General features: G+C 32.2%; 1 protein-coding gene across 1 annotated transcript; it reads left to right on the forward strand.

Annotated features, from left to right (window-relative positions):
- Positions 1–6,720: 6,720 nt before the first annotated feature.
- LOC147550709 (uncharacterized) lies at positions 6,721–9,660 on the forward strand. The gene is made up of 3 exons (XM_086669425.1): positions 6,721–7,200; positions 8,077–8,282; positions 9,080–9,660. The coding sequence occupies exons 1-3, from the start codon at positions 7,111–7,113 to the stop codon at positions 9,336–9,338; spliced, it is 555 nt and encodes a 184-aa protein (XP_086525551.1). The 5' UTR covers positions 6,721–7,110; the 3' UTR covers positions 9,339–9,660.
- Positions 9,661–13,077: the final 3,417 nt, after the last annotated feature.

A 13,077-nucleotide genomic window follows, 5' to 3' on the forward strand; every position in this document is an offset into this window, starting at 1 on the left:
TGGGCATAGCTAATTTTTGGGTATGATAGTGAAGAGAGTCATGTCATAAGTATGAAACTTTTTCTACCCCTTTGTTGATTTTTTTGGCAAATAAGGAAAGAATGAAAAATATTTAGTAGTTATATATACCCACATCTAATAGTTGTTCTTTGGTAAAGTGTGAGACCACTATTTCATCGAAAAAAAAAGTGTGAGACCACTGCTATTTTCTTCAATTATTTGAGAATTCATGTTTTTTTTATATAGTGTAGTGATATCATTGTTATAATGTCTAATTTGTTGTCTATGTGATCTTTTCTTTCTTTAGTTAACTATAGATATGGATTCGTTGTTTGCTTACTGCTCTCATATAATTTAGGAAATACTCATAACTTTTTAGAGACATCTTACTCGTATCTTTCATAAAAAATTGTCATTCGATAGTGTATGTCTAATAGATCTCCCCTGGCCCTGAGCGAGCATTCAAATATATGTCATACAATCATCCATGAAGGTACTTTTGATGGGTTGAAGACCATATCGTTCCATCTTGTAAATAAGGCTTATCTTGTGTAGGATTTCTTTTTTTAAAACAATACCTTTATTCCCATGTCTTGCAGGGACTTTATCACCTGCTTTGATTTCATGTTTTTGTGAAATATATAAATAAATCATTTCTGAGTTATAAATGGGACCTTTCTTTTTTCGAATCCGCCTCACATCAATAACTCGACCTTTGCCACCTACAGGCAATATTAGACAAATTTCCTTTGTAGTATATATCGTAGTGACAAGTATGACTTGTAATAATATATGGATTCGTTGTTTGCTTACTGCTCTCATATAATTTAGGAAATACTCCTATTAACCTTTTAAAATAGAGACATCTTACTCGTATCTTTCATAAAAAATTGTTATTCGATAGTGTATGTCTAATAGATCCCCCCCGAGCGAGCATTCAAATATATGTCATACATTCATCCGTGAATGTACTTTTGATGGGTTGAAGACCATATCTTTCCGTCTTGTAAATAAGACTTATCTTGTGTAAGATTTTTTTTAAACAATACCTTTATTCCCATGTCTTGCAGGGGGACTTTATAGTTTATCACCTGCTTTGATTTCATGTTTTTGTGAAGTATACTTTTTTTGTGAAGTATATGTTTTTGTGAAGTATATGTTTTTGTGAAGTATATAAACCAATCATTTCTGAGTTATAAACGGAACCCTTCATTCTTTCTTTTTTTGAGTTCACCTCACATCAATAACTCGACCTTTGCCACCCATATGCAATATTAGACTAATTTCCTTTGTAGTGTATACCTTAATGACAAATATGACTCGTAATAATCTATCTTCGAGGAAATCTTATAATACAATGAAAAAACTTAAAAGTCATAATGATTATTTGTCATTTCTACTTTCAATTTCCTTTGTTATTTTTCATTTTTCCAAGTCTAGTTTAGACATAAAGAAAAAATTTTCACATACAAATGCATATTGTGTAAGTCAATCCCAAGTATAAGCAAGAGACATTCACCTCTCTTGGGTGTAATTCAAATGATCAAAACCCAAGTTTCTCCCCTAGCAAGAGGACAAAGTTCATGAAATTCCTTGGTGGGCCTATCCTATTCCACAGGCTCCCATCTATATTTATGGTAACCACTAAAAATGTCAATTACTCTAACCATTAAAAATTCAAATACCACATCCTCAATCATCATATGGACTGAAAATTTGTTGGAAAGAAGGTATTAGTAGCTCGGACTAAAAGAATACCACAAAAACTTAATAGTTCCAAAAAAGAAAAATGATGTACAAGGGATGGTGCAACTAAAAAAACGGATGCTACTATATGCAACTTCAGTTTTGCTAAAGACAACTATTAGATAAAAATAACTAAATAAAACTAACAGAAATATTGTCCTAAATTGCTAAACAACACCAACACCAAAAATCAAGTATAACCGAATTTCTCCTCCATTCTATACACAACTCTACAAAAATTATTAAACAAAATAACTAAATAAAATTAATTGAATTTCGTCTTAAATTGGTAAACCCGACACTAAAAGAAAAAAAAATCAAATATAATCGAATTTTTTCTCAAAATTCAAATTTCTATTACCATAATTAATTATTCATAAATAAAATATATTCGAACATTAAACTAAGAAGTTAACAAAATATTAACAAATAACAAAAAAAAAAACAAATATATATTTTCAAAAAAAAAAAAATCCCACGGATATTGTTCAACAAAAAAAATCCAACGGATTTTCAACAAAAAATAAATCCCATGGGATATTCATAAAATCATACTACATAAAATCACTATGTATATTTTAAGTTTAGTTTAAACCTTAATAATGTATATTTCATAAAATCATGCTACATAAAAATAATGTATATTTTTTTAAAACCTATAACACTATTTTTTTTTAGATAATACTAATACAACCAATTTTATTTTTGTTTAATAATTTAATAAAGGAAAAAAATTGTGTCTATTAAATAATTTTGGGAAGTTAACATAGTTGTATTTAGCAATCTAAGATTCAAAAAATTATTTGCTAGATAAAACCAATAAATCGATCTCTGGTGTTGTTTAGCAATTTAATAAAAAATATATGGTTGTGTCTAGCAAATAGCTTTATGAAGCAATTATGCAGCTTCATTTAGCATTTGTCTTTGCTAAAGACAACTATTAGATAAAAATAACTAAATAAAACTAACAGAAATATTGTCCTAAATTGCTAAACAACACCAACACCAAAAATCAAGTATAACCGAATTTCTCCTCCATTCTATACACAACTCTACAAAAATTATTAAAAAAAATAACTAAATAAAATTAATTGAATTTCGTCTTAAATTGGTAAACCCGACACTAAAAGAAAAAAAAATCAAATATAATCGAATTTTTTCTCAAAATTCAAATTTCTATTACCATAATTAATTATTCATAAATAAAATATATTCGAACATTAAACTAAGAAGTTAACAAAATATTAACAAATAACAAAAAAAAAACAAATATATATTTTCAAAAAAAAAAAAATCCCACGGATATTGTTCAACAAAAAAAATCCAACGGATTTTCAACAAAAAAAATCCAACGGATTTTCAACAAAAAATAAATCCCATGGGATATTCATAAAATCATACTACATAAAATCACTATGTATATTTTAAGTTTAGTTTAAACCTTAATAATGTATATTTCATAAAATCATGCTACATAAAAATAATGTATATTTTTTTAAAACCTATAACACTATTTTTTTTTAGATAATACTAATACAACCAATTTTATTTTTGTTTAATAATTTAATAAAGGAAAAAAATTGTGTCTATTAAATAATTTTGGGAAGTTAACATAGTTGTATTTAGCAATCTAAGATTCAAAAAATTATTTGCTAGATAAAACCAATAAATCGATCTCTGGTGTTGTTTAGCAATTTAATAAAAAATATATGGTTGTGTCTAGCAAATAGCTTTATGAAGCAATTATGCAGCTTCATTTAGCATTTGTCAAAAAAACCATCTCTGACCCAAAAAGGATTACGAAGGTTAGTGGTTCATTTGTTTCTTATTTCTCTTTTTTTGCGATGAGATTCTTATTTCTCTTCCTTGATCATCTATTTGGTTATATCTTAAAATAAAAAAGATCGTGTATAAGTTGTGTATTACAGAAATGGGAAACCGAATTATAACTCACGTGTAAGAGTTAGGGTTCTGAAGGAGATAAAAGACAAAGCTTCTAGGGTTTTAGTCTTCATTTCATATGAAGGGTAAAACAGTCTTTATGAAGCCCACGCAATCCCAAACTCTCAAGGTCCAACTACAACAATAATATAACTATAGAAGCACTCCGTGTACCTGAATAAAGAAGATAACAAAGTTAGTTAGTAACTAATTTTGGTAATTCTGTTATTAGTTAAGAGTTAGTTAGTTGTTATTCTCTTCATCTCTATTCTAACTCTATATAAACAAAAATGTAATTGAGTTTAGAATTCGATTGAAATAAAACCTAAAGTTCTTAAAAAAACTCACATGGTATCAGATTTCAAGGTTAGATCCAAATACTAGGGTTTTTTCTTCAAGAACTTAACAACAATCAGCAACATTCAACATCTCGTATAAAATTCAACATCAAACAAGATCAAATATTAGAATCAAATCAATATTATTACAAGCAGAAATCGTTAGTTTTCAACTTCATTACTAAGATAGAAAGAAATTTCAGATTTCAACAACAACTTACTGTTTTTCGAGCTTATCATCAGCTTCCAAGAATCTTTCATAGCTTCTTTGAATTCAGGTAATCTCCCACCTATTTCTTCTGTTACTAGCTTTATCACAGAAAGGTTAGATGATTCCAATTATCTCATGTGGAGAGATCAAGTGGAAACACTTCTCAATACTTATGATAAGCTAGGGTCTGTAAGTGGTTCTGTAGAAGAACCACCTCAGTTAAAAATAGTTCATGTAATAAAACAAGTAAACCCTGATTTTCAGCAATGGAGATCAAAGGAGAGTTCGGAATATATAGAAAAATGTTAATTCAATCAATCTTTTCTTTTTTAATAAATGGGCAACTTATTCAATCGCTTGGAATATTAAATCTTACATGATGCGAGAACAATAATGTACCCGAGAAAGAAATTTCAAATGCACACACGTCATTTTGTTACTCATACATAACTTTGACTTGGTCAACTGACTGAGACCAAGTCAATGGTCGCACCAACTGACCACGAACGACCACCAACCGAGCACCACCACTGCCAAGTTCTCTCTCTATTCCCCTGAGAGAGAAGTGGTGGTAGAGAGGAGAAAGAAAGAGATCAGTGTGATTCACGGACGTGAAAAAATTTGACCAAATAGGGAAGAAGATTGTACACTTGAATAGTAATATCGTGTGAGTATTACAATTTACCCCAATGGAGTACCATCTATAACATCACTTGGGCTTGAACCCGTTCAATTATGTGTGTAAGCTGCTCATAAAATCGGCCCATTTAACATCGTATTTGTAAGGCAAAGTAATGAGAGTCCTTGAAGGCACCACATGGTTTACCAAAGGCAACCTTCCATTACAATTTACACATCTGAATGGGTAAATAAACCCCTCTTACTATTAGTTCTTTCGATACAAAAATGAGTATTGGAGTGCAAAAATGAGACCGAAAGGTTGCTTAGGCTACAATTAACCGATTAAGTTTAAAATCTTACAGAAAAACCAGACTACTTATTAAACTAAAAATCATTTGGTATATGTTCTATACATATGTATATTTAGATAGAGGTTTTGCCACTGGATATGGGTAATGGTGGTTATAAACTATTTGGTTGGGTTGTCACTCAGATGGGTGTCTGGTGAGAGTAATTGAGATGTCTCTATTACTTCTTCAAATAGTTTGAATAAATACACACCTAACACCCTTGGATCTAAAGCAATCCCTCTATCATCACATTCTTGTATACCTAAATAAAGTCATAGTTATTTTTGGGGATATACACCATTTTATAGGGTTGAACAAAATATGCAAATGTATACGTAATAATCAGAATAGACGGATATCAGAAGTCGCAAGTTTCATGAATAGTCTAAAGATACACTTATAACAATAGCTCCTTCACTTTTGTTTGGTTATCTTTTAGGTAGACTTGAACATCTCATTTGTGTACTTCGAAGAAAATGGGAAAATATATGAGACACGATGGTCGAAATAACGGTGAGCGGTCGTTTCATTTTTAAATGACCGATTTAGCCCTCAAAATAATTTAAATATCTAAAAGAAAAATACACACATGTAGCATATAACTTCATGGAAAAGATTCAAGAGAAGCAAAAGATGGTGAACCAAATGGAGCTGTCACCATACTGTGAAAGTTCTTCTTCACTGGTTAATATGCAATTGTGTGTCTTTTGTTTGCAGAATCGAATATGATTCCTTCTTTTAGGGTATTCTTGAAAGCTTAAAGGGGGAAAAAGCAAAGATCCCAAAATAAATAAATAATACAATCACACAGATTTTTAAAAAATTAATTAAAGAAATGTTTTAAAACAGGCCAGTTCTCTTGTTGACCTCCATTTGACTATTTTATTTTGTGATTAGGCCAATAAAAAGCCTCCACCAAATAATTAAGGGTCTAATCTTTCAAGATAGTGTAGATTACATTTAGTAAGTTACGACAGATAACGCAGCATAAAAAAACTTACGGCAGATAAGTTAACGAATTTGAGGTAATCTTACTTTTGCTATCAATTATAACATGTTTCTTGCAAGAAAACAGAAACCTTATTCAAGGACACTCAAGACACGTAACTGATAAATTTTTCTTATAATTTACTCGTTTTTTCAAATACTAATGCAAATAATTTACATTGTGATGATGTTCGTATTCATTTATAGGCAGAGACCACCACACAATGAATCCAAAGAACCCTTTGATTGTATACACACACTTTAAATCACTATTTCAAAGTCTCTTACTAGACGTTCGTTTACTGTTAATAGCCACAAACTGATATTAAAATTTTTAACTTGGTGTGACATCTTCAATTTTTTTTACTAAAACTCTTAAAAAAATAAAAGAAAATGTAAGAAGTAAATAGTTTCTCCTTATCATGTTCTTAAAAATACACGATTACACATAAAAAAACGGCAAACTTTGAAAGCAATCCGAAGACACAATATAACAAAAAGATATTTGTCTAAAAAAAAAATTTATATGGAAAGTTGACCTTTGTACAACCTTAACTTCCAAATAAGAACAAGTTATAGTTAGAAACTTAGAATATCTCAATCTAAAATTCTAAATACAGTAATTAACATTGCACAGATCTCGAAGTTAGATCTGCCGATTAATTTCCCCCCTCTTCTAATCTGTTACTTCACCACCAATTAATACTTCAAAAAAAAAGTTAAAAACTTCAAAGTGAAGACATTGATTTGTTATATAGAGAGAGAGAGAGAGAAACCACCTTAAATAATACTGTACTAGCAAGTGGAAAACGCCTATCTGGGTTTGTGTTGTTCTCTTCTGTGCGTTTTTCTTTTTTTTATTTTAGAGAGAGAAAGAGAAGAAGGATTTGTCGGTGGATCATCAGTGCTGCTCTAAATGGCTTCTACTTGGGTTTTGGTTTTAGTTTTCGTATTTGATTTGATAGCTTTTGGTCTTGCTGTAGCAGCTGAACAGAGAAGAAGCACCGTGAGTAACCTAACCCCATTGTTGAGTACTTGAGTTGAGTTGATTTGATCTGAGTAGTAGATAGAAAAACTGTTTGATTTTGAATACCCATTTCTTAGATTTTTGTTTCTGATCTTGCATTTACAAATTAAAGAAAAGGGTATGTGTAAAAATTGAATTTTTAGTAGCCATTAAAGAGTTCAATTTGGCAGATCTAAGAACATGAGAACCCAAATTGAATTTTTCTTGATTGATTCTACATTTTCTTCTAAAAGTTTAGATACCCATTTCTGTATTTGACTTGAAAAGTAGTTGAATTTGGAATTATAACTGCAAGATCCATGTTTCTTGGTTTAATCTATTCTTAGATCTTAAAAGTTCTTAGTTTTAGAACTTTTTAAAAAGGAAGATTTCATCTTGACTCGATAGGACTGAATAGACTCGTATCAGATTTCAGTATATTTGTTTTCGTTTGACTCGTCATGTCCAACTCGTCTCAATATTGAATTCGGGTAGATTTCGGGTCCTTTTGAGTCAAATGGTTCAACTTCAGACGAGTCAAATGAGTCAGATTCAGAGTATAAGACATAAAGAAAAACGCCTTAATACTGTGCTGATAAGAGAAGTTGTATAGTTTCACCATTCTGAGGTACAAGTACTTACAGTTTGTTTGATCCTGAGCATGATGCTCAACTCGTCAAAATATTTTATTCGGGTTGATTTGGTGTCTATTTGAGTCAAATCATTCAACTTCAGACGAGTTAAATTCAGTCTATGAGGAAAAATACGACTTGGCACGATGCTGATTAGAGAAGTCATATAGTTTCACCATTCGAGGTGCTCGTACTTTCGGTTTGTTTGATCTTAATATTCATAACGAACATTTTTGTCTGGCAGGCCACTCTCGTCCAAGATCCTGATAAGAATTACAACTATTGTGTCTATGACTCTGATATCTCAACTGGCTTAGGCACTGGATCATTTTTGTTTCTCATGGCTAGTCAAGCCCTTGTAATGGTTGCAAGCAGATGCTTTTGCTGTGGTCCGTCTCTAAGACCTGGTGGTTCAAGGGCATGGGCAATCTTACTATTCATCGCTTGCTGGTAAGTACTTTTGGCAATAGATGTTAAATTTGATTATTGGAGAACGGCACAAAACTTAATTCGGTTTATCAATAGTGCTGTTCAATTGGGTCATAAGAGCCATTTGGTTAAGGCAAAATTGAAAAAAATTGTCTGATCTACTACTATAGTATTGAGAATCCTGGATCTCAAGCTTATCCCTCTAGAACTCAAGATTTAGGGCCTACCAATTTGAGTCATGAGCAAGGAATTAAATTTCGAAATGTTTCAGTCGAAATGAAAGAAATATTCTATTTTCATGTTTACTGAAATTTTAATGATACCGAATTTAACTAGGTTTCTCTTAACAACGCCTAAGTAAATAATTTTCAAAATATTTAGGTCAAAATTACAGAAATATTTCCATTTCCATGACTACCGAAAGCGAAATTTCATTCCTTGGTCATGGGCAATAGCTACCATCTGGACGCCCAAGTCCTTTCGTCTTCTCCGGTGTAACTTCATATTTGGGGTGTTAAAAAATCATAATCCATTTCAGTCGTGCCTTAAGGACATTGGCTTGTGTTTAACCCGAAATGATTGTTTGACACGGTATTGATATGACTGAGGTCTCGAATCTCAATCTTACGCGTCTTGACATCCAAGATTTATAACCTAGCAACTAGAATAACGAGCGACACCTACCATTCGAATGCCTATATCGGAAGATCCTAACGCGATTCTCTATTAGAACTTGAGGTTTGGGGTGTTAAAGTTAATAGTGCATCATAGTCGTGCCTTTCATGCTTGATTCTAATTTCTTAAGAGGCATTTCTTAGGTTGACGTTCTTTATCGCTGAGGTGTGCTTACTAGCTGGATCTGTGAGAAATGCCTACCACACCAAGTACAGCAACTATTTCGCAAACGAAAGGCCTTCTTGCCAGACACTGAGGAAAGGAGTTTTCGGGGCAGGGGCAGCTTTCGTCGTGTTCACAGGAATACTCACCGAACTCTACTACGTTTGCTACGCGAAAGCTAAAGATAGCTTCCAATCACCTTACGGAAGAGAAACCGGGGTTGGTATGGGAACTTACTAAGCTTAATCACATTCGACATAAAAGAATGAGCAAAGAATTTGAAGGTTTAGAAAAAGATTGTTTGGATGTTAGCTTCTATATTTTAGTTCTTGTTTTTGTATTACATTTTTTTTTTTTGTGAAATAACAGCAGAAGGTTAAAAAATGTATCGTTGTAGGTCAGGTTTATACACTTTGTCTGTGTGAACGGTTTCTGTCATGGATTTGATTCATTCATATCTCTATGAGTATAGATATCTTTCAGTGTGTATAGATATCTTTCAGTGTGTTGGCAGGGAAGTGGATTTGCAGTTCAATTAAAAAAAATGTTGTTACAGCCGAAATAAGGTTGTTTTCCCGTTACTGTCCCAAACTGTTAAATTTTTCCTGTTATCTGAAGGCATTTTTGCCACGTGATTGTTGGAATGGGCTCTTCGTCGTTATAACCGTCCAGTGAGAGCTTAGCAATAGTGTAGGCAAAAAATAATGGCAGATCTCCATCATGAAACTGTAACTACCAAACAGTGGAAGGAGATAGGGATCTGACCGCGTGCTTGTTAAAGAACGAGCGAGCGACTCTTAGACACCACCTTGTCAAGGGAACTGATGCAAGGAGAATATGCTAAGCTCTCACTAGACGATTATGACGAACAAGGATTACAACAATTATAACAATCAACCCTCACTGTCTCTCTGTCTTCACTAAATTTTAAGTAACCCAACTTTGACAAATATTTCACGCCCCCACTAAATTTTAAGTAAAACTTGGACAAATATTTCACGCTCGAGCCCTCCATAATTGTAAGGCCCAGAATACGAGGGATAATAGGGTGAGGCCCAATCTTAAATGATATTGAGAAAAAAACTCAAGTTGTAAAAGTACCGCGTTACTCGTAGTTACACAAAATCATCCCCATAGAATCCCGCACGCTTTTCCATCCTAATTTTGGTCAGACTTTTTCTTTTCCCAAAAATCTAGAGAAAGGAACTCAAGTAATCACCTTCTCTATCTTCATTCTTTTCCAAACAACTCTAAATCTTCTTCTTCTCTCTAAATTTTAACACGGGACTTGGGCATCTTCTTCTTCTCTTTCTATACCTTCTTCATAAACTCATTCATTAGCATCATTTCATTCACAAGTAGTTAGTTTTGCTATTAAATCCAGGGCTTTTGTTTTTAAGAGTTAGGTTTTGATCTTAACTGTAAGTTTTTGTTGTTAAATCATGAAATATTTTGGAAAAAACATATAGTTGTTGGCGTTCTTGTTTATTGTTAAACAAATTTGATATTTGAGAATTATGGAAGAGATCTTCGGAAAAATTTGACTGTGTTTTCAAATAAAAAATTTGGAAGAAATAACCATTAAAGTTTGTTTCTCTTTTCAACTTTTCGGTTCTATTTGTTTGCATAGCGAAATTTGCTCTTATTTCTCAAAAATATATGTCTTTAATATTTCTTCGTCTGTAGACGACTCAGAAAGATGACGACACTTTTCTATCTGTTCGTTGCAGAGGCATTGGTTTGTTGAACATTTTCAAAAATATTTTAGTACAAAGGTTGGGTTTTTGACGTGGGTGTTCAGACTGAAACAACAAAAAATTTATGAACTGAAGGTCGCTAACAACTCTTAACAAAAAAAAAAGAAGGTCGCTAACAAATGCAAGAGTTTATTTGTCGTGAACAAATTAGAATATGTTGAAGCTCCACCCATGTTTCTCTGTCTACAAAATGTTTTAAGTGTTTCCAAAGTTTGGTGGAACTTTTCTCTGTTAGTTGCAAATGCATTGGTTTGGTGAACATTTTAAAAAATGTTTTAATACAAAGGTGGGTGTCTGACATGGGTGTTTACAACATAGATAGTTATGGTTCTTTCGAAATTTGAGTGTTCTCTGATGTTTGATAATGTTGTGAACATTTCTGAAAATGTTTCAAAGAAACTTGTATGCTTTTATATTGAGGCGTGTTTTCAGCATTTAGCATTATTTGTTTACATATTGTGATTGCTCTAAGTTTTTTTTTTTTTTTTTTTTTGTTGAAAGTGATTGCTCTAAGTTGGTTTTTACTTGTTGTGAACATTTTTGTAAATGTTTTAGACTAACCAAGTTGGATGCATTTTTTTTATTCGCATTAGTCATTTTTTAAATTTGTTGTAAACATATTTAAAATTTAGGTTTGTTCCCCAAATGGCCCCCAACTTTGTGACCAGCTTCCTGCCTAGCCCCCTACTTTAGCAAAAATACCCATATGGCCCCCTTTTTCAGTTACCGTTAACTTTCCGTCACTCTCTCTCCTCCATCTCATCACCTCTCTCCACCACATCATTGATCACGCCACATCATCGTCTTCACCGGCAGAGGTAGCCGACCAGCCAAATTTTCGGTCGGCAACCTTCAAACATAAAAAAAATCTTCTCTCTCTCTAAAAAATATTATTTTTTTCCTTTCCTCTCTCTCTCTAGAACAGATCAAGAGAGACAGAGAGGATTCATCACAAGCAGAACCCGAATAGACCAGATCTGGTATGTTCGTGATGATTCATCTCTCTAGATCTGTTCTAGAGAGAGAGGATAGAAAAAAAATTTAGAGTGAGAGAGAAGAATATTTTTTTTGTTTATGTTTGAAGATCGTCAGCCAGAAATTGGTCGGCCAACGACCCCTGTTGGTGGAGACGATGATGTGGCGTGATCAATGATGTGGTAGAGAGAGGTGATGAGATGGAGGAGAGAGAGTAACGAAAGTTAGCGGTAACTGAAAAAGGGGACCGTATGGGTATTTTTGCTAAAGTAGGGGGCTAGGCAGGAAGCTGGTCACAAAGTTGGGGGTCATTTGGGAAATGATCCTAAAACTTTTAGTATTTTATGGTGGCTCTTAATGTTGATAGCTTTTTACAATATTGAGGAATATGCGGTTGCCTATTCTGCATTGCTTTCGGTAAATTTGTACTATTGTGAACATTTTAGGAATATTATAGTCTAATATTGCATGCTGAGTTGTTTGGAGATAAATATTTTTCAAACACTTATGATTATTTGTTTGCATGTTTGTAATTGCTCTAAGTTCGTTTTTAATTGTTGTGAACATTTTTTACGATGTTTTATTGTAACCTGGTCGGATACATTTTTTGGGTTGGGTGAGTTTGAGAAAACTTGAGAAAATCATATGAACATATAGTTTGAGAAAACCATATGAACATATAGGAATATGTCTAATTTTAATAAAGTTTGAATATGACACAATAATAAATTCTCCAAACATAAAAGTCACTTTCTAATTACAACAGAATTTTGGATTGTTACACGGAATATGGTTCTTCTTGGTAAATTTGTAATTTTTCTTTGTAGCTATTGTATATAGCTCGTGAGCCTCATGAAAAGTTTCTCTACCGCTGGTTAAAAATCAGTAACAAAAAAAAGAAAATCAGTAACAAAAAAGAAAACTATTTCGATAACAAATCATTATATGCACAGAAAAGTACGAAAAGTTTACTAAACATATGTATGCATGTCAATACCAATATTGTGAATGCTATAAAATATAATGGTTGATCTCAGATACACGTTTTCTCGTATATATTAGAATTGCACAAACAAAGAATTTTGCTGCAAATAAATGTCAAAAAACTTTTTGAACAGAAAGCAATTTTATAATATTACCATAAACAAGTACGAGTGTCATACCAGTAGGAAGTTTATAGTATGGAAAGGAAAAAGTAAGTTTTAGTGTTAACATCTATAAAAATAAATAATTTTTTTTAAGTTTGC

The sequence above is a fragment of the Eschscholzia californica genome, unplaced genomic scaffold (assembly GCF_041429995.1).
Source record: "Eschscholzia californica isolate CP2 unplaced genomic scaffold, dmEscCali1.0.p SCAF_3, whole genome shotgun sequence".
In the NCBI taxonomy this organism is placed as follows: Eukaryota; Viridiplantae; Streptophyta; class Magnoliopsida; order Ranunculales; family Papaveraceae; genus Eschscholzia; species Eschscholzia californica.